Genomic DNA, 19,868 nt, shown 5'->3' with positions numbered 1-19,868 from the left:
CTACAGCTTCACCAGTTTGCACAGTACTGTTGCCTTAGTGATTATTTTCTCCAAGTCCCACCCTCCCTTCCAAGTCCCACTTTTTTCATTTCTGGGCATTGAGAAATTGGCCTGTGTGAGTTTGCTCTAAGGCAGATTGGTTTAAAAATAATTTTGATCACTAATTTTGCCTTTGATGTTGGCCATTGGTGATCAGTGTGAACATTTATCCTGTTATTGCTCTAATTCCTTTATACTGTCTTTTTAAGAATGTAAAACAAGCATTAGATGCAAAGTTACAACATTGTTTAATAACATTATTTGTTGAAGTAGTGTTGAAACATTTATTTAAATGGGCAATCCCCTCATGATTTTATACACCTCTATAGATTACCTCTCATCCTCCTGCACTCCAAGGAATAAAGTCCAAGCCTGCCCAACCTCTCCATATAGCTCAAGCCCTCAAGGCTGGCAACAGCCTTATAAATCTTCTCTGCACTATTTCCAGCTTAATGGCATCTTTCCAATAGCAAGGCGACTAAAATGGAACCATTCTCCAAGTGTGGCCTAGCCACCGCCTTGTCCATTTGAGAGGTGTTATTTGTTTGCTCCAGACTTCAAATAGTGATCATTAGTAAGTCAATTAACCTATTTAGCATGCCCTATTCTTTTGCTTAATGTGCCTATGTTATCTGCTTAATGATGCAGTTATGTTAATGTTGTCCCATTTTCCCCATTTAGACCAATCAATCCACTTCTAGATCAAAATACCCTGGACTTCACCTCCTTCCGTTGTGTAGGCGATTGGCTCGAGGCCATCAAGATGGAACGGTACAAGGACAACTTCACAGCCGCAGGGTGCAGCACACTGGAATCAGTGGCGAGGATGACCATTGAGTGAGTTTAAAAACCACCATGTAGGGTGGTACAGTGGTAGGATTAATACCTTACAGCGCCAGAGACCCTGGCTTGATCCTGACTACGGATGCTGTATGTGCGGAGTTTGTATGTTCTCCCTGTGACCTACGTGGGTTTTCTCCAGGTCCTCCAGTTTACTCCCACACTCTAAAGACGTACAGGTTTGTTGGTTAATTGACCTCAGTAAATTTGTAATATGTCCCTGGTATGTAGGATAGTGTTAGTGTGCGGGGATCGCTGGTTGGCGCGGGCACATTGGCCCTGTTTCCGCACTGCATTCTAAACTAGGCATCAAAATCTAAAGGAAGCACACTCCGTTAAAAAGCTCTTTTGCTGACGACACAACAAAAGAGTGAAATCAAAGCCTACCACTTCTCATTCAGTAGTTAATTTGAAATACCTTGTCCTAAAAATTTGTTTGCACAGCTCTAAAGAATGCTACGCTGTGCAGTTGAAAATTTGGCTTAGGGACCAGTAATATTGCACACATTTCCAGGTGCCTGAGCTCCCACCAAGTAATTTGCCTTTTGATTTTTCAGCAAGATTCGTGTTTACCCCATAATGCAACAATCAAATTTCATCTCTGCTAAAATTTGCAAGCATGTTGGCGTGTAAAATAAGAGTTTCTGCTTTACAGGTACAGAGAGCTATGATGGCAACCGGTTGCAGCTCCGAAGCTCTTTTAGGGTTCAAATTAGTTTTTGGAAAAAAATCTTATTTTTCTCCTGCGTGGACACAATTTATCGCCTGTGCTAAAAACAGCAATGTTTTTAGCACACTATAAATTTATAACGTCCAATTTCTTGGCACACAAACTTGAGACAATCTGAACCAGTATCAGAGATCACAGTGCTGTTTTAATGCCATTAAAATGTTGTAGTATAGATTCCAGCCTCTCATATTTTGGGAAAAAGTCAAGCCCAGCGATTTTCAAATTTTACAAGAATTGCAAGACTCGAATCCTTAAAACACCAGTAAAGATCCTGGAATCCCTTGTGGCAAGAACATGATTTGCTTTATTCCTTGGTAATAAATGGGTGCAATGATTATAAGAAAACAGCAGACCATTAAATATTTGAGGCAGTTATTAATTTTAATTTGTTATAGTGAATTGCAGTGAACACTCCCAAAAGAAATGGCAAATGCAGTATAATGTAGATAAATGTGAGATTATCCACTTTGGCGGCAAAAACAAGGAGGCAGATTATTATCTCAACGGTGTCAGATTAGGTAAAGGGGAAGTGCAACGAGACCTTGGTGTCCTTGTCCACCAGTCACTGAAAGTAAACATGTAGGTGCATAAGGCAGTGAAGAAAGTTAATAGCATGTTGGCTTTCATAACGAGAGGATTTGAGTATAGGAGTAAAGAGGTCCTTCTGCAGTTGTTCAGGGCCCTGGTGAGACCACATCTGGAGTATTGTGTGCAGTTTTGGTTTCCTAATTTGGAGAAGGACATCCTTGCTATTGACGCAGTGCAACATAGGTTCACAAGGTTAATCCCCGGGATGGCGGGACTGTCATATGAGGAGAGATTGGAAAGACTAGGCTTGTATTCACTGGAACCTAGAAGGATGAGAGGGGATCTTATAGAAACGTATAAAATTATAAAAGGATTGGACAAGCTAGATGCAGGAAAAATGTTCATAATGTTGGGGGAGTCCAGAACCAGGGGGGCACGGTCTAAGAATAAAGGGGGGGGCATTTAAAAATGAGATGAGAAAAAAAACTTTTTCACCCAGAGAGTTGTGAATTTGTGGAATTCTCTGCCACTGAAGGCAATAGAGGCCAATTCACTGGATGAATTTAAAAGAGAGTTAGATAGAGCTCTAGGGACTAGCGGAATCAAGGGATATGGGGAGAAGGCAGGCATGAGTTTCTGATTGTGGATGATCAGCCATGATCACAATGAATGGAGGCATTGGCACAAAGGGCCAAATGGTCTCCTCCTGAATCTATTTTCTATGTTTTCTATTAATGGAGAGGTTTACCAAAATATAGTTTGTGTCCCGTACAATAGCAATAATGCCCTTGCAGCAGACGAGAGAGCTGGATGATACAGATGCTGAGTTTTCAAATACGTTTTGCAGTCAATTCTTCTACTTTGTTTCTGCCACAAATTTTAAAACTGCAGATGCCATCTTAAAATGTAGGAGCACAAATCAGTAATAATATACTGTTTGGAATATTGGTTCATAAGCCACAGGAGCAGAATTAGGCCATTCGGCCCATCGGAGTCTATTCCGCTATTCAATGACTGATCTATCTCAAACTGATTCTCCTGTCTTCACCCCAATGACTATGAATTACATATTGAGAAAAAAAAGACCAGAACTAAAAGTTATTCTAGCAACATTAACTTGTATACAAAGATGTGTGGAATGTTAATACGATGGGGGCAGAAAAGCTCTATGAACATAAGTAACAGCAGATACTGTGCGCTCCATTAGCCATTCCTCAGCCCACTTGTCCAGCCGATCAAGAACCTGTTGAAATTTTTGATAACCATTTGCACTATCTACGATACCACCCAGTTTTGTGACATTTGCAAATTTACTAATCATGCCTGATGCATTATTAACCTAATCATTGATACAAACCACAGACAACAATGGGCACAGTACTGATGCCATGTCACAGGTCTCCAGTCCAAAAAAAAACACCCTTCCACTTTCACCCTCTGTTTCCTTCCATGAGGCCAATTCTGTGTCTAGTTAGCTGGCTCTCCTTGAATCCCAACCTCCTTGGTTGCCTCTTCAAAAAACTCAATTTGTACGACATAACCTCCCTGTTGTAGGGGATATTTCTTTTCCTCCTTTACTCAACGAGCATTTGACTTCAACAATTTTACAGTTATCAGAAAACAGCACAGTCTATGTGGATTGGGTTTAGTTTAGTTATTATAGTAATCTGTACCGAAGTACAGTGAAAAGCGTTTGTTTGCATGCTATCCAAGCAGCATCTCTGGAGGAAACATTTCGGGTCTAGCCTTAGAGGGAGTACAGAGAAGGTTCACCAGATTGATCCCTGGGATGGCAGGACTTTCATATGAAGAAAGACTGGATAGATTAGGCTTATACTTGCTGGAATTTAGAAGACTGAGGGGGGATCTTATAGAAACATATAAAATTCTTAAGGGGTTGGAGAGGCTAGATGCGGGAAGATTGTTCCCGAATTTGGGGAAGTCCAGAACTAGGGGTCACAGCTTAAGGATAAGGGGGAAGTCTTTTAGGACCGAGATGAGGAAACATTTCTTCACACAGAGAGTGGTGAGTCTGTGGAATTCTCTGCCACCGAAGGTAGTTGAGGCCAGTTCATTGGCTATATTTAAGAGGGAGTTAGATGTGGCCCTTGTGGCTAAAGGGATCAGGGGGTATGGAGAGAAGGCAGGTACAGGTTACTGAGCTGGATGATCAGCCATGATCATATTGAATGGCGGTGCAGGCTCAAAGGGCCGAATGGCCTACTCCTGCACCTATTTTCTATGTTTCTATGGGTCGGAACCCTTTTTCAGACTCTTTCTCCAGAGATGCTGCCTGAGCCACTGAGTTACTTCAGCACTTTGTGTCTGTCATTTAGATTCTTATTCATTTCTCATCGAGCCGCACTGATATTGTGTAACTGACTTTCTGGTTAATCAGGGATTGAAGAACATAAAAAATGGGAATAGGAGTAGGCTATTCAGCCTTGCATAAGACACTTTCTGAAAACTTTTCAATGAGGTCATCAGATTCTCCACATAAGATTAACCTCTGAACCCTAGTTGCAAACCTGCTATGACAAGTATATCTTTCTTTGGATCAAAGGATCAAAATCATACATAGTACTTCAGGTCTGGCTTCATCAAAGCCCACATAAGACCTTTTGTTTTTACACTTCAGTCCCTTTATAATAAAGTGTTACATGGTCAATGACACCCACGTATCAACCCGTAATAAAATTTATAAATCTTAAGTGTAAAACATTCCCATATTTTTCCCTCCAATTAAAATCTATAATTTCACATTTAATATTGTAGTCTATCTTACGCAATCATGCCCAGCCAAGCAGTCTCTATTCCTTGACAGTCTCGATGTTCTTGCTATTTTAGCTGTGCCAGGCTGCATAGTGGCACAGCAGTTAGTTAGCCAAAGACCTGGGTTCGTTGTCAACCTCTTGTGCTGTATAGATCTTAGATGTCCTCCCTGTGATCACGCGAGTTTCCACCAAGGGGAAATAGCTGACATAGAAATATATGAATACAATGGGTAAAAACCATATATTCATTGAGCCAAATTGCCTCCTTTGATGGGAGGGAAGTAATATTCTAATTCTCCTTCCAGATCAGCATCAGAAGCAAACTTTACATTATATTTCGTCTTTTCACATGTTATTGAGGAGGAATATTATCATTGCCTCTAACCATTAGATCGGCACAAAATGTTGGAGTTAGTCGGCAGGTCAGGTAGCATTTCTGGAGAAAGGGAATAGGTGATGTTTCGGGTTGCGACCCTACTTCAGCCTCTAACCATTGATCATCACCACTCTTATATCAATTTACACACAGCCAATGATCAACGGAATCCAGTAGACTCCAAGTAGAGTCACACACCAAAGAGCCAAGCCCTTCAGCCCAACTTACCCATGGTTGACCAAGATGCCCCATCTACGCTAGTCCCACCTGTCTGCATCCGGCCCACATCGCTCGAAACCTTCCCAATCCATGCACTTACCCAAATGTCTTTTAAATGTTATAGTACCTCATTGGCAACAAATGTTTTGCCCTGGATTTTCATGAGGGAGGTTCACTGCACACATTCTCCACTACATCAGACCTCACCATTCAAGGCTGATCTCACTGGCCCAAATAGTCCCAGAACCAAGCAGTAAGGCTCCCAGCATCAAGTGAGACTCAATCGCTAAAGTAGAGCAACATGGGCACAGCCGTATCTGACCTTCACCAAGTCCAGCAGCAGAGCATTGACGCACTGAGCTGAGGAACACAAATAAGAAAATGCAGATGCTTGAAATCTGAAATAAAAACAGTAAACATGAAGAACACTTAGTAGGGCAAGCAGCATTTGTGGAGAAAAACAGTTGACTTTTCAGATCGAATACCCTTCAACCTGAAATATTAATTCCGTTTTTTGTTTAGTTTAGTTTAGAGATACATCTTGGAAACAGTCCTTTTCCTTCCCACAGATTTTGCCCAAATTGTTGACCATTTCTTGCATGTTTTAGATTACTGTTCTTCTAAAGGAGAGGATGCGCGTTGCATCCAATCTGTAGTGTGACCCAATTTATTTATTTGAATGAAATCTAGTTTGGTCTTAGTTTTAGAGATACAGCTTGGAAACAGGCCCTTTGGCCTACTGAGTCTGCAGTGACCGTCGATCAACCATACACTAGTTCTATCTAGGGAATATTAAGACACACTAGGGAATATTAGGACACTTAGGACACACTGGGGAATATTTACAGAGGGCAATTAACCTACAAACCTGCACGTCTTTGTAAACTGCAGCACCCGGTGGAAATTGGTGGTCACCGGGACAGCACAGGTAGTAGTCAAGATTGAACCCGGGTCTCTAGTTCTGTAAGGCAGCAACTCTACCACTGTGCCGAACTACTACTGAACTTGAGTAAAGAAAATAAATTGTTTTTTTCTAATTTACTTATTTTAGGGTCATGAATAATTTCTTGAATTTAGGGTGGTTTTAATTAAAGTTATATGTCTTAATAGCTTTTAAAAAAAAAACTTAATTAAGATTATGTGAATTTTTTTAAATGTTTAATCATAAGGAATAGGGTCTTTTTTGAGAGGTAACTTTTTTTTTACACAAACGGTGGTAGATATATTTAATGAGCTGCTGAAGGAAGAGTTGAGGTAGATACTATCACAATGTTAAAAAAACATTTGGACAAGTACATGGACAGGATACATTTAGTGGTATATGGACCAAACAGGTGCAGGAGAGAACTGCAGACGCTGGTTTAAATCAAACACAAAATGCTGGAGTAACTCAGTGGGACAGGCAGCATCTCTGGAGGGAAGGAATGGGTGGCGTTTTGGGTCGAGACCCTTCTTCAGACTGAACATGCCCCATCTACACTAGACCAGCCTTCCCACATGTTCGGTCCAAGGTAGACACAAAATGCTGGAGTAACTCAATGGGACAGGCAGCATCTCTGGAGAGAAGGAATGGGCGAAGTTTCGGGTCGAGACCCTTTTTCAGTCTAAGGGAATCACCAGTTATAGTCAGAAAGCATAGAAAGAGTCACTTTGGCCCAATTTGTCCATGCTAGCCGATATGCCCCATCTATTTTAGTCCCACTTATCTGCATTTGGACCATATCATACTAAACCTTTCCTAGTCATGCATCTGTCCAAATATCTTTTAAATGTTGTTGTTGTACCTGCCTCAACTACTCCCTCTGGCAGATCATTCCATATAACCTTCACCATGCGGAAAACGTTTCCCCTCAGGTTCCTATTAAAATGTTCTTCTCTCACTCTAAATCATGATTCTCCTTCTCTTGGGAAAAAAGATTCTGCACGTTCACCGTCTATTCCCCTTATGATTTTATATGTCACTTCTCAGCCCCCAGCACGCCAAGGAATAAAGTCCCAACCTCTCTTGATAAGCTCAGGCCCTTGTGTCCTGTCAACATCCTCACAAAGCTACTCTACACCCTTTCCAGATTAATAGCATTTTTGTCCTATATCAGGGTGACCAAGACTGAACAATACTCAAAGTGCATCCTCACCAACATGTTGTACAACTGTAATGTAATGCCCCAACTTCAACTCTTCTTGACTAATGAAGGCCACTGTGCCAGTAATGTCCTGCAAAATAGATACTTGACAAAAACTATTAGACGCCTTTCTTAAGAAAACAATTATAGCTTAATAAGAATAAATGCAGTATCTTCAAATCAATGTGGGGAGGTCATGGCCAACAGATTGATAATAGTTACGAGGACAATGTAAATTCTCTGCTTCATTGCTTTTGATACAGCACTGATTACTGGAAGTGCATAGAGGGAAATTGTTCACCTACAGTCCACCTTTCCCCATCCATTAAATCATAAGCGACAGGGGTGCAGTTTGCCGATATGTACGGATGCAAGCAAAATGGAACAATTATCCTTGCATTTTTGACTTTCCACAAGCATTCAAATCTCACGACTTCACCAAAAGCGAGGTGTAATAAATTTGATGGATAATGGAAAATGGGAGCAGTTATTAATAGCGACACTTCTGAATGGGTAACAGTGGTCTTTGGAAAACCCCAGGGATTGACCGTTGAGGATCAGTGCTGCTCATACTGTGAATGTGACCTCGGTGAGGATATTGCAATTAGAGTCCTATGTTAGGATATATTGCCTGTTTGTCTGCAAAAGCAAGATGCACAGAATAAAGAGGTGAAATTCAAAATGATCCACAGAGACACAAGTACTAGAAAAGTGAATGGTAAATGTATTCAACATTGAGATCCAAAGTAATGCCTAGCACTGATTTTTTTTTAAGTGAAAATAATTACAAAGTAATAGGAGTAACAGCTGACAAATTATTGAAAATGCTCTAGATTTTAGAGATACAGCATGGAAACTGAATTTGTGCCAACCAGCAATTACCCCTGACTAACACTATCCTACACACTAGCGACAATTTTACCGAAGCCGGTTGACATAGAAACCTGTACCTCTTTGGAATGTGGGAGTAAACCGGAGCACCCAGAGAAATCCACTTGGTTACAGGGAGAACGTACAAACTCCATGCAGATAGTACCCACAAGTCAGGATCAAACACTGGTTTCGGGCACTGTAAGGCAGCAACTCTACCATTGTGCCACTGTGCCACCCACTTTAGTGCTTGTAATGACAAATAAAATGTTGTACAGATCGATTCAGAGGGGAAAAAAGTGAAGAAAGTATGAAGTAGTGAAGAATTGTAGAATGAAGATGCATTACTATGACCCATCTTTCCATTCTGAACTAAATTGAACTGAAGGAATAACTATTTCACATATTTACTACAAAGTGTAACAGAGTTCCTGAAGGAAATACACGAATAGGAAAGCACCCTGGAAGTTTCAAATTAGCAAATGGGGGGAAAAAAATCAGGAGACAGAAAATAGTTGGAAACATTCTGAATGAGGACCCAACATAATCACCAGCAGACACTGACTGAGTGGCCTTATTAGTTTGTAAGTTTTTTGCATAGATATTGCTTTAACTTGCTGCATTATGTTCATGCTTTTGTTCACTCCGCTTTGTGTTCTACAGGGATGTGATGAGCTTGGGAATTACATTAGTTGGGCACCAGAAGAAAATCATGAGCAGCATTCAGACTATGAGAGCCCAGATGCTGCACTTGCATGGTACGGGGATTCAAGTGTAACAGACCTTTTCTCCCTTCGACCAAAAGGGAACAGATTTTGGGGGGGGGAAAAAGATACCATCTGCTGCTAGTACTGTCAGTACCAACATTCTTCAAAATTACTTCTTGTGATGGATCAGAGATTCAGGGGAAGGTGTGCAACAATGTTCCTCCAAGCCACTGAAAGAACAAAGAGGTCCTTTAACAGCACAGATTGGGAGTGATTGGATCGTGCACATTATGAAGAAATTACTACCTGCAATGTTTAGAACTTTACAAAGAGAAAGAAAAACACAAAAAAAAAACGAAACTTCGGGCTCTAACCTTTTTTGTCTACTGGTCTTTTGTAAAGTGTACATATCAGTTTATGTAGACTATATTTGTCAAAGACACTCGCCATGTTATGGTTAATCAATTAAATCATTTTCAAGACTTGTGCTTGCTGAATGGGGTTCGTTCAGCCATCTTGTTCTTCTTCCTTACCTGCAATATCGGAAGGCTTTCACTGCGACCCCAGTTCTTAAGTATTCATCCATCAATCTCTATCTACCCCTTTCTGATACCTATGTGATGATATTGAAACTGATGTGCCACTTGTAGGCAATAGCCATTGTAGTTTAAATCTAAAAAGCTTTCACTTATTGGAACTTGCCGATCTCAATAATTTCCATCCATTGTTACCGACGGGAGGATCATTTACAGAGACTTTAAAAAGGAATTTTCCAGTTACAAAAGCTTCCATTTTCCTTTAAGATGGTATGGCGAAAAATCTAAACAGAAAGGGAATTATTTTGAAGAGAGTTAAGGTTCCTTGAAACAGATCCTTATTTTTAAGTACTATGTAGGCTTTTCAGACCTCATAAAATAGCATGGCACCTTAGCTAATATAGTAATGGGAGAAAGATTAAAAATCATAAAATTAGGAGAGGGAAAAAAATATTACAATCAACAGTCAACTGAATGGTAAAAAAAAATAGTTTGGGCTTAGACCAAACTAAAATATGAAGTATGATATGGAATGAGGCAGTAGAGAGCAATGGGATACTGTATATGATATTAGATATATGTTTTCAAATGAGCGGTGGTGATCACATAAATATAAGCCTGTCCATAGGTTCAAGGCTCATATTTGTAGATACACTAGAATATCTAGATATGACGGAAGCAATCAAACCTACCAAACTCTGATCAAAGTCCTTTCTCAGTGGAAAACTGGTTAAATCCAGAATGTTATTGACACAACCCAACTCATTCCTCCAGTCACTTGGATTTTTCCAACCTGCATTTCTACTCGACTGTCGCAGAATTGATGGTTACCTGGTCCGCAAAGACCAACAGAAGATTCCAAAGAGTGGAGCTATTTACTTTGGATCACGTCATGAGAATCCCCGCGTAACAGATCAGAACTCCATTCTCATGTCCTGAACACGAGGGATGCGAATACTTCTATGTAAAAGTTGTAATTTATTTGTACTGTCATTTTTTTATGCAAGTTTGTCTGTAGTGAACTCAGTACACACTGAAAATGCACTATATTTTTCTATTTCACTGACAGAGAATCACAGACAACTCATTTATTTTCAGTTGTAAATAATATTAACTAATTAATAAAAATCACATTTAGGACCAAAGAAGGTTGTAGATTAGCGAACATCTAAACAAAATATCTAAAGCGATGTCATTTTTTTCCAAATTTCTTTTTTTCCCCTGATCATGTATAGTGTTTTCATAATTGCTTTCATTATTTTGTGTTTATATAGTCTATTATTTATTTCTGTTTGGTTTAGAGACAGTGAGCCTGAAACAGCACAGGGTCTACCAGTGTTTTGCAAGAACTCCAACAGGAGGCCAGTAGGATTCCCAGGAAAATGGTAGAGATAGATGATCATTATTACTGTTTCCTTTGGGTGAAACACCAGTATCCTGCTGGTGTTACAGTAGGATTGGTGGAACTCCTTCAAGTCATCAAGAGACCAGTATAATTTCAAATGGTTTCTTTCCTCACAAGAATACAGTGAATTCTGTTGAGTTGGAATCTATATAAATATTTCATTAGAAGTTTTGTGATTAATCTGATGGTCTTATTTTTCAATTGTTTGTAAAAGACTGTAAATATATTTTTTTGAAAACTACCACCATGATTTCCAGTGGGTTTATTTCAATTGATACAAATGGACTTTGAAACTGTTTCGACTTTGTGAAGTTATTTTAACTTTTAAAGAGATATACAATGAGGAAACAGCCCCTTCAGCCCGCACCGATCAACGATCACCCATACAGTAGTTCTATGTTATCCCAGTTTCGCATCCTACACACCTGGAGCAATTTAAGGAGACCAATTAACTTACAAACCCAGGAGGAAACCGGAGCACCAGGAGAACACCCACATGGTCATGGGGAGAACATACAAACTCCATACAGACAGCACGCGTAGTCAGGATCGAAACTGGGTGGCACTGTATGATAGCAACTTTGGCACTGTGCCACTGTGCTGCCCTATTATACAGTCACCATTGTATAAATTATCTGGGCCAAAAAGATAACTAAGGCTTACACTTATCAATTACCTTTCATTAAGCTTGCTACATAACAATGCTCTTCATAGCTACTGAAGCACTTGTATGAAGTGCATTCTCAGCTGCAGCGTGGGAAAAGGGATCAATCACTTGTACACAAAAGGCTCTCATAAACAGCTGTGTGATTAGTGGCCTGATAATCTTTAAGAAATGTTGATTGGCAGATAAAATTATCCAGGACACTTAGAAAAATATATCTGCCATCATAGACCAGAGGGAGCAAATGAATCTTTACTTTATAGGTTCATATGTGATAGGAGCAGAATTAGGCCATTTGGCTCATCAAGTCTACTCTGCCATTCAATCATGGATGATCTATCTTTCCCTCTCAACCCCATTCTCCTGCCTTCTCTCCGTTACTCTTGACACCCGTTCTAATCAAGAATTTGTCTATCTCTGCCTTAAAAATATCCACTGACGGCCTCCACAGCTTAACTACCCTCTGACTAAAGAAATTCCTCTTCATCTTCCTAAAGGTATGTCCTTTTATTCCGAGGCTGTGGTCTCTGGTCCTAGACCCTCCCACCAGTGGAAACATCCTCTCCACATCCACGTTATCCAGCCCTTTCACTATTCTGTAAGTTTCAATGAGATCCACCATCATCCTTCTAAACTCCAGTGAGTACAGGCCCAATGACATCAAACATTCATCATATGTTAACCGGAACATAGCCAGAACGGTGTCAAGGGTTATGGGGATAAGGCAGAAGAAAGGGGTTAGGAGGGAGAGATAGATCAGCCATGATTGAATGGCAGAGTAGATTTGATGGACCAAATGGCCTGATGCTACTCCTGTCACTTATGATCTTAACCCACTCATTCCTGCGATCGTTATCATCTCATTGTGCGGATGTCCTGGCACCAGCAAGAGGAGAGCACTCCCACAGGACCGCATGGTGAGCCAATGTTACTGTGGGACTTGAATTCACAAAGTGGAGGCAGAAAAGCAAGCTTTAGTTTTATGCTTGCAAATAGAATGAACTTGCACAGGATTTTGCTTGTGTTGAAACAAAAAAATCCCACGAGCTGGTGGTATTGAATCCGCGTATAAAATGCAGGTGAGCCAGTTGGCGGCTTAGATTGTCACAGTTAACAATATACTTCAATCTCACACAAGGCAGGTCATTCATCTCATGCCAAGAAGATTATGCATGACGAGCACCGATGTGAAGCAGATTATCATCTTGTGCTTGATGGAAAACAAAGGATTCACAGCCTTTGTGGGAATTTCCGATCATACACGTCATATTGTCTGATACCCACGGTCAGAATTACCAACTAAAGGTCTGATATTAGGACAGCCAAACGAGGCTGCGAGAGGTAAACATTTATATGTGGGATTGGAAGATTTTACCATAGTGCGAAGGAAAGTGGTGGCAACAGTAAGGAATTTGGTTTTTACAAAAGGAGTAGGATAAGAGCTTTATATTCCTCCCTTTCTGGGGTGAGAAATGACATTGAATAGAATGAAATCCAGTTTAACATCAGCAGATTTTAGTCATGTGGAAATAGCACAAAAGGTTCGTTATAACCACTGAAATATAATATAAAAATTCCATCAAGAGGCACAAAAATAAAAGAATAATATGGGAAGGATTTCAGTGGCAAAACAATATGCTTCACTTACGATAAATGACTGTGGTATATTTCATTATGATATTGATTGTCCTTATGAAAGCAAATAGCAGCATTCATACAGAGACAGAGGGGAAAAAAACTGTGAAACCGGACACATTTGTTTCCTGAAAGTACAAATTAATTTCAATTTGGATCCAGCACATGTTTTATTTATTGAGTTTTAATGAGATTATAGTTTTGTAACTCTTGCTACATTCCCCACTACTCAATAACAAAATAATCAGTCCCAAAGGCCACTGCCTGTCAGAAAATGATGGCTTTATTCTAGAAAATATTCTGCAAGATTCAACTTGTGTGGGTGGAGTTTGGCGCAGAAACAAGCAGCAGGCGCCCCATTAGGAATGCAGTTTGTTCCATCACTCCAAGGCTGCAGCACATAAGGGGACTCGTATGAGAATATACGTGACATGATTACATGTCTAAATAGTAATGCTGACAGGCAAATAACCCACTCTAAAAAAAAAGGTAAAAAACAGAAAAAAATTATATTGACACAACCAGAACAAATGGGTGTCATCTTAAAACTGGGCCATGACGTGAGCTTTAAATGCTTTACCCCGAGGACTTGCCGGGGATTATGCCGGATGCAGTGGTTTTTAATAAAATGTAGACGACTGCATTTAAGCTCTTTAGTATTTAACCAGTGTCATTTTATAGATTTGCTAAGAAAATGCATGTGAACCTTCTCAAAAGAGTGTTTGCCACCCTCACTGCACTTTTAGATTGTGCAATCTGTTATAACCAGAGACATTTGAACCTGTTTTTCTAGCTATCGACAAAAATAACCACATTATTTGATGAAAATTACAGTTCTGACAATTCTTACAATTCTACAATTGATAATTTTGAATCATTTTAAGTTCTGTCATTGACTTTAAATTATGTTGATCGGTATTATTAAAGACATTTATCTTTTATTTTTTTGTGCAGTGTTTTTAGATCAGTATTTAAGGTTGAATGTATTCCTTTTTATTTTATGTTTAGCATGTCAAAGGTTGAATCGACAAAACCTAGCACTGTGATTGGGTTGGCTAAGGTGGCAGAAGTAATAGTACTTGTGCCTCATCTGACCCTTTGCCACACTTACAACCCAGTGTTATGAGTATTGATTTCTCTAACTTCAAGTACATCCCGGTGGTATGAGTATTGATTTCTCTAACTTCAAGTAACCCCTGCACTTCCTCTCTCCATCCCTCCCCCACCCAAGTCGCACCAGGTTCCCATTCTCACCTAGCAAAACAGCTAACAATGGCCTGTTTCCTTTGTCATTGTTACTTTTATCTTAGAAACATAGAAAATAAGTGCAGGACGAGGCCATTCGAGCCAGCACCGCCATTCATTGTGATCATGGCTGATCATCCACAATCAACAACCCGTGCCTGCCTTCTCCCCATATCCCTTGATTCCACTAGCCCCTTGAGCTCTATCTAACTCTCTCTTAAATCCATCCAGTGATTTGGCCTCCACTGCCCTCTGTGGCAGAGAATTCCACAAATTCACAACTCCCTGGGTGAAAATGTTCCTTCTCACCTCAGTTTTAAATGGCCTCCGTTTCATTCTAAGACTGTGTCCCCTGGTTCTGGACTCGCCCAACGTTGGGAACATTTTTCCTGCATCTAGCTTGTCCAGTCCTTTTATAATTTTATATGTTTCCATAAGATATCCTCTCATCCTTCTAAACTCCAGTGAATACATCCCAGTCTTTTCAATCTTTCCACATATGACAGTCCCGCCATCCCAGGGATCAATCTCGACGACGATGCACCTTCATTTGTTCTATATCTCTTTACATCACAGTCTATATCTCTCATTTCCCTATCCCGACTAGTCTGAAGAAGGGTATCGACCCGAAACGTCACCCATTCCTTCTCTCCAGAGATGCTGCCTGGTCCGCTGATTACACCAGCTTTTAGTGTCTATCTTCGGTTCTGGTCTAACCACTTTCTGCATTTCCTTCCTACACACTTTGCCACAAGCTACCAGGGATTCCAGGTTAGACTACCATTGGGCAGTAACCAACAACTGCAGTACATTGCATTAAATCCAAAGTGCTGGAGTAATTCAACAGATCAGGCAGCATCTTTGGAGGACAATGATAGGCAACATTTCTGATCGGGACACTTCTTAAGACTTTTTTGGGAAGGAGATAGAAATGGTATAGATGGGGTTGGGGAATTAAAAAGTTGTGTCCGTAGAGAGGAAATCGCCAGAGTTGATGTGATCAGTGACAGTCTGGGAGATGATGGCCTGGAGCACATTAGCTGCTATTTTCAGCACATAGAAATAACAAGAGGACAATCATAATACATCTTGGTACCTACCACCAACCTCCCCACACTCACCCAATTTAGAGTCTTATCAATATGATGTAGCTCCAAACGTCATCACTAATTTGTTTTCAACGTGGAAAAAAAAGAGTGCATTCCAGATATGTCTGATCAGAGGTGGCTGCGGTCACCTCTGGAATTTATTAAATCTGGTCAGTAGTCATTAAGAGGAATTCTTGCCTTTGGGTCGAGTTTTTTTCTCTCATTTTGGAATATGTTTGTGGTTGCCAGTGATCAGACATCTTACCCTAGAACAATATGCAGAATTCCTCAGGGCAGCATCTTAAAGTCCAATTATCTACAGCGACATCAACAATACATTTTAGCCTATCGCATAAAATCAGAAATGGGAATGTTCACTGATGATTAAAAAGATATTCAAGACAATTTCCAATACCTCCACAAATAAAACAGTCCATGTCTGCACCCAGAGCATGCGGGCAGGGCCCAACAAGTGGCAAGTAATATTCGAGGCTCAACAACACAAGCGAGGGGCCGTCTCCAAGAGAGACTTCACCATATTATCACCTAACTGCGCCAGAGCATAAATGGACCAATTACATAATACTGTGAGTACCAGGGGAGGTTAGCTGAGAAACTTGTGGAAAAGATCTTAACAATTGCCATTCCAAAGTTTTTCTTCATTATCTACAAAATAAATCAGAACTGCAGTAGGACAGGACTGTGCCCTGCCTAAAGTGCAGTTCATCTACTCCAATGAAGCTCATCACAGCTCAGGACAAAACAACTTGCTTGATTGAAATCCAACCCTTCAGGCTTCCCATTCATTCCTTCCATCACTGGCATTTTATAATAACTGCCAGGAACCACTTCCAAGTACACTGCAGCAAAATAATAGAATAGCACCTCGGAAATACCAGACATCTACCACAAAGAAATGCAAAATCATCAAGCCTGTATGAATAACACACTACCCGTTTCCCTCCAAGGCACATACCATCCTGATTTGGAAATAAAGCATTACACGGTCATTTTTTTCCAGGTCTAATTGCTAGAAAAATTATCCAAGAACACCATGGGAGAATCATTCCTCAAAACCCTTCAGCAGATCAACAGTTATTTGGGATGGGCAACAATCATTCTAGTGATATCTCTGTCCTATAAACAGAAAAATTATAAAATAGAATTTATATCCCCATAATTTTTCATGGAATTGCTTACTTCATTCACATGTGATTCTTTACTTATTTACATGTATTGCTTTTAGAATTATACCAACCTTTTATATTTACTGCACAAATAAATAAAAGGCATCTGAGAGCTAAACAGCCCCTAAATCCTTAGTAGTCACTTGGTATAAAGACACCAAAGCCAGGCTACCACATTTTCTTTACATCTGAAATGTGACAATCGTCGTACTTTAAAGTTAAGATGCTGTTAATTCGAGCTACGTTGTTTTAAAGAGCACACTCAAGTCATTTCCTCTTAGTTTATCAGCCCATATCCCTACTGGTAATAAAAGCAACTTTCATCCAATTTAATGTGTACAAGCTGCTGCTAATGCAGATGCAGTAACAGCCGATTCCCGTGGGCATTCGAGAGATACATGTAGTCATTGCATGAGGCCGCTGCTCAATGGGACAGAACAAATGTGCCTTGCAAGTTAATTTTGATTTCATCTTCAAATATTATAGAGATTACATCTATTTTGAAAGAGTGCTCTTAAGGTGCTTCTTAGCAGGCAATGACAGGTTTAAATGGTGTTTAGGTCTGCAACCCTCATTATCTCCTTAGAGGTCTAGTTTTACATTGCCTCTAAAAATGCTTCATGCTTGATTTAAAATAAAACAAGTTAAAATTATTTAATGTCTTTCCCTGCCTTTTTTTTCCAGAGGAGATGCAATTGATCCAGTCTTTGACCTTCTAGCCAGGAATTCTGTCAAGCTTTGACGCAGATATTGTGAAGTGTAAGGCGACGTGAATACTATGAACTGCAAGCCGATAGCAGTGATGAATTTGCAGACTGTGGCAAGCAACAATGGAACGATCACTCTCAAACACTGCCTAGCCCACTCTGTGCACGAAGCTGCTTGCGTGCACTCGTGAGACAGATAAAACAAAGGCAAGTTAATGTGAGTGAACTATCCCATTGTATGTTGCCATTGGGTGGAATTGTCCCTCTCAGACTGGAAGTTAATTGTGGTTGTCAGAGGACAACAATCTCACCTCCAGAACAATGTGCAGACTTCTTTAGTGCAACTCCTCAGCAAATAAAGCAGTCCTCTGTCTGCTATGAAGATAGGCACAAAATGTTAGAGTAACTCAGCAGGTCAGGCAGCATCTCTGGAGTAAAGGAATAGGTGATGTTTCGGGTTGAGATTCCTTTTCTCCGGAGATGCTGCCTGACCCGCTGAGTTACTCTCGCATTTTGTGTCTACCTTCAGTGTAAACAAGCATCTGCAGTTCCTTCCCGCACATCATGTCTACCATGAACTCTGCAGGGGCGCCATGTTAAAGGTTGTACCAAAACCATGCCTAGACTACATTGAGAATGTGTGTGTGCAGTTCTGGTCCCCCCCCCACTATAGGACTAATGCGACTACAGGAGGGAAATGGTTGAAAAATGTCCTCATGGTCTTTAATATATATATATTTTTTTTTTCAATCGAAGAGTAGACACAAGGCCAGTTGCGGAGCGATCACAAACCAGAGACTTAAAAAATGGCTGGATAGGAACTGTGAAAGAGGAAATAGAATTAATTTTTTAGACCTACGGCACTTCCATCATAACTGGGAAAATTAAAAAAATTATATGCATGTTTAAATTACAAGAGAAACAAGGATGGGGTGGGGCAGGGAAATCATAAGAACAAAGGGAGAAGGAAAAGGATGGAGAATGTGGAAAACAAAGTGTCGTAAACTTGGCGCTGCTGTTGGTGGTTTATTGGTGGCAGCTAATCCAGAGGCTCAGTGGCGCAGTGATAGAGTTGCTGCCTTACAGCACCAGAGACACGGGTTTGATCCTGACTACAGGTGCTCTCCGTATGGAGTTTGTACGTTCTCCCCATGACCGTGTGGATTTATTCCCGGGTGCTCCGGTTTCTACCCACAACCCAAAGATGTTCAGATTTGTAGGCTAATTGACTTCAGATCGCTGGTCGGATTGACCAAAAGGCCTGTTTCCGTGCTGTATCTCTCAAACTGAACCTAAATTTGGGTGAAGTACAATAAGGAGTTGGGGGGAGCGTGGCAAAGGAAAGTTTAATAAAAACTTTGGATGGATGTACCAGTTGTTGACAAGCTGAAATAATGAAAATGCTGAGAAAATCCAACAGACCAGGCAGTGACATTGAGATAGAAAATGAGTTACAGCAGAAATGTCCAGGGATTGAAAAGCTAATAAAACAACAACTGCTGGAAATTTGGCTCAAAAACACTGTGCAAGCCAGACAGCATCCATGGAGAGAGAAACAGAACCATTGCCCATGCTGACAATCCAGCCGCCGCCCCCCTTCCCCTCCCTCCATTACAAAAGGTCATCCTTAGAGGTCAATTCCACCACAAATCTAAGATAGTGTAAATACAATTAGGAAAGAATTCAGGAGAAATATCTGGCGTTTTCCTGCCTCCAGTTTCCTATCCTCTACTTTCAATCTGAAGAAGGGTTCCGACCGGAAACATTGCCTTTTCTCCTGAGATGCTGCATTACCTTCTGAGTTCCTCCAGCACTTTGTGCCGATTAGGAGAAACATTTTTACCTTGAGGAGGATTTACCTTGAATGTGAAATTAGATATCATGTTGGAATGATTGTGATTGGCATAGATGTCTTCAAGGGGAAAATGGATAAGCATGAATAGGAAAACAATTAAAAAATATACTGAATAAGAAGCAGACAATTCTGGAGAGCATTCACACTATGGTAAACTAGAGGGACAAGAAACTGCAGATGCTGGAATCTGAAGCAAAAAAAAAACTGCTGGAGGAACCTGGTTGGTCAAGCATCATCTATGGAGAGAAAAATAAACTGTTGACATTTTGAGTTGAGATCTCGCATCAGGATGGAGAGTGGAGAGGGAAAGTAACTGGTTCAAGGAGGAGAGGGGGACACC

The 19,868-nt window shown here is 40.4% G+C and overlaps 1 protein-coding gene across 6 annotated transcripts in view; it reads left to right on the top strand.

The window, feature by feature from the left end:
• The window catches only part of epha7 (eph receptor A7), a 265,558-nt gene extending 247,857 nt beyond the window's left edge, over nucleotides 1–17,701 (top strand). For 5 of the 6 annotated variants that reach the window (XM_078399674.1, XM_078399673.1, XM_078399671.1 and 2 more), the window contains 2 exons: nucleotides 721–876; nucleotides 9,163–11,327. In XM_078399674.1, the coding sequence (XP_078255800.1) occupies nucleotides 721–876; nucleotides 9,163–9,277 (271 nt within the window). In that variant the 3' untranslated portion in view covers nucleotides 9,278–11,327. Of the gene's footprint in view, nucleotides 1–720; nucleotides 877–9,162; nucleotides 11,328–17,650 lie in introns of those variants that run through there. The other variant, XM_078399675.1, reaches the window with a different exon arrangement.
• The last annotated feature ends 2,167 nt before the right edge of the window (nucleotides 17,702–19,868 follow it).

The sequence above is a fragment of the Rhinoraja longicauda genome, chromosome 5 (assembly GCF_053455715.1).
Source record: "Rhinoraja longicauda isolate Sanriku21f chromosome 5, sRhiLon1.1, whole genome shotgun sequence".
Classification (NCBI taxonomy): domain Eukaryota; kingdom Metazoa; phylum Chordata; class Chondrichthyes; order Rajiformes; family Arhynchobatidae; genus Rhinoraja; species Rhinoraja longicauda.
Note: the sequence above shows the minus strand (reverse complement) of the source record. Positions and strands in the feature narration are given on the sequence as shown.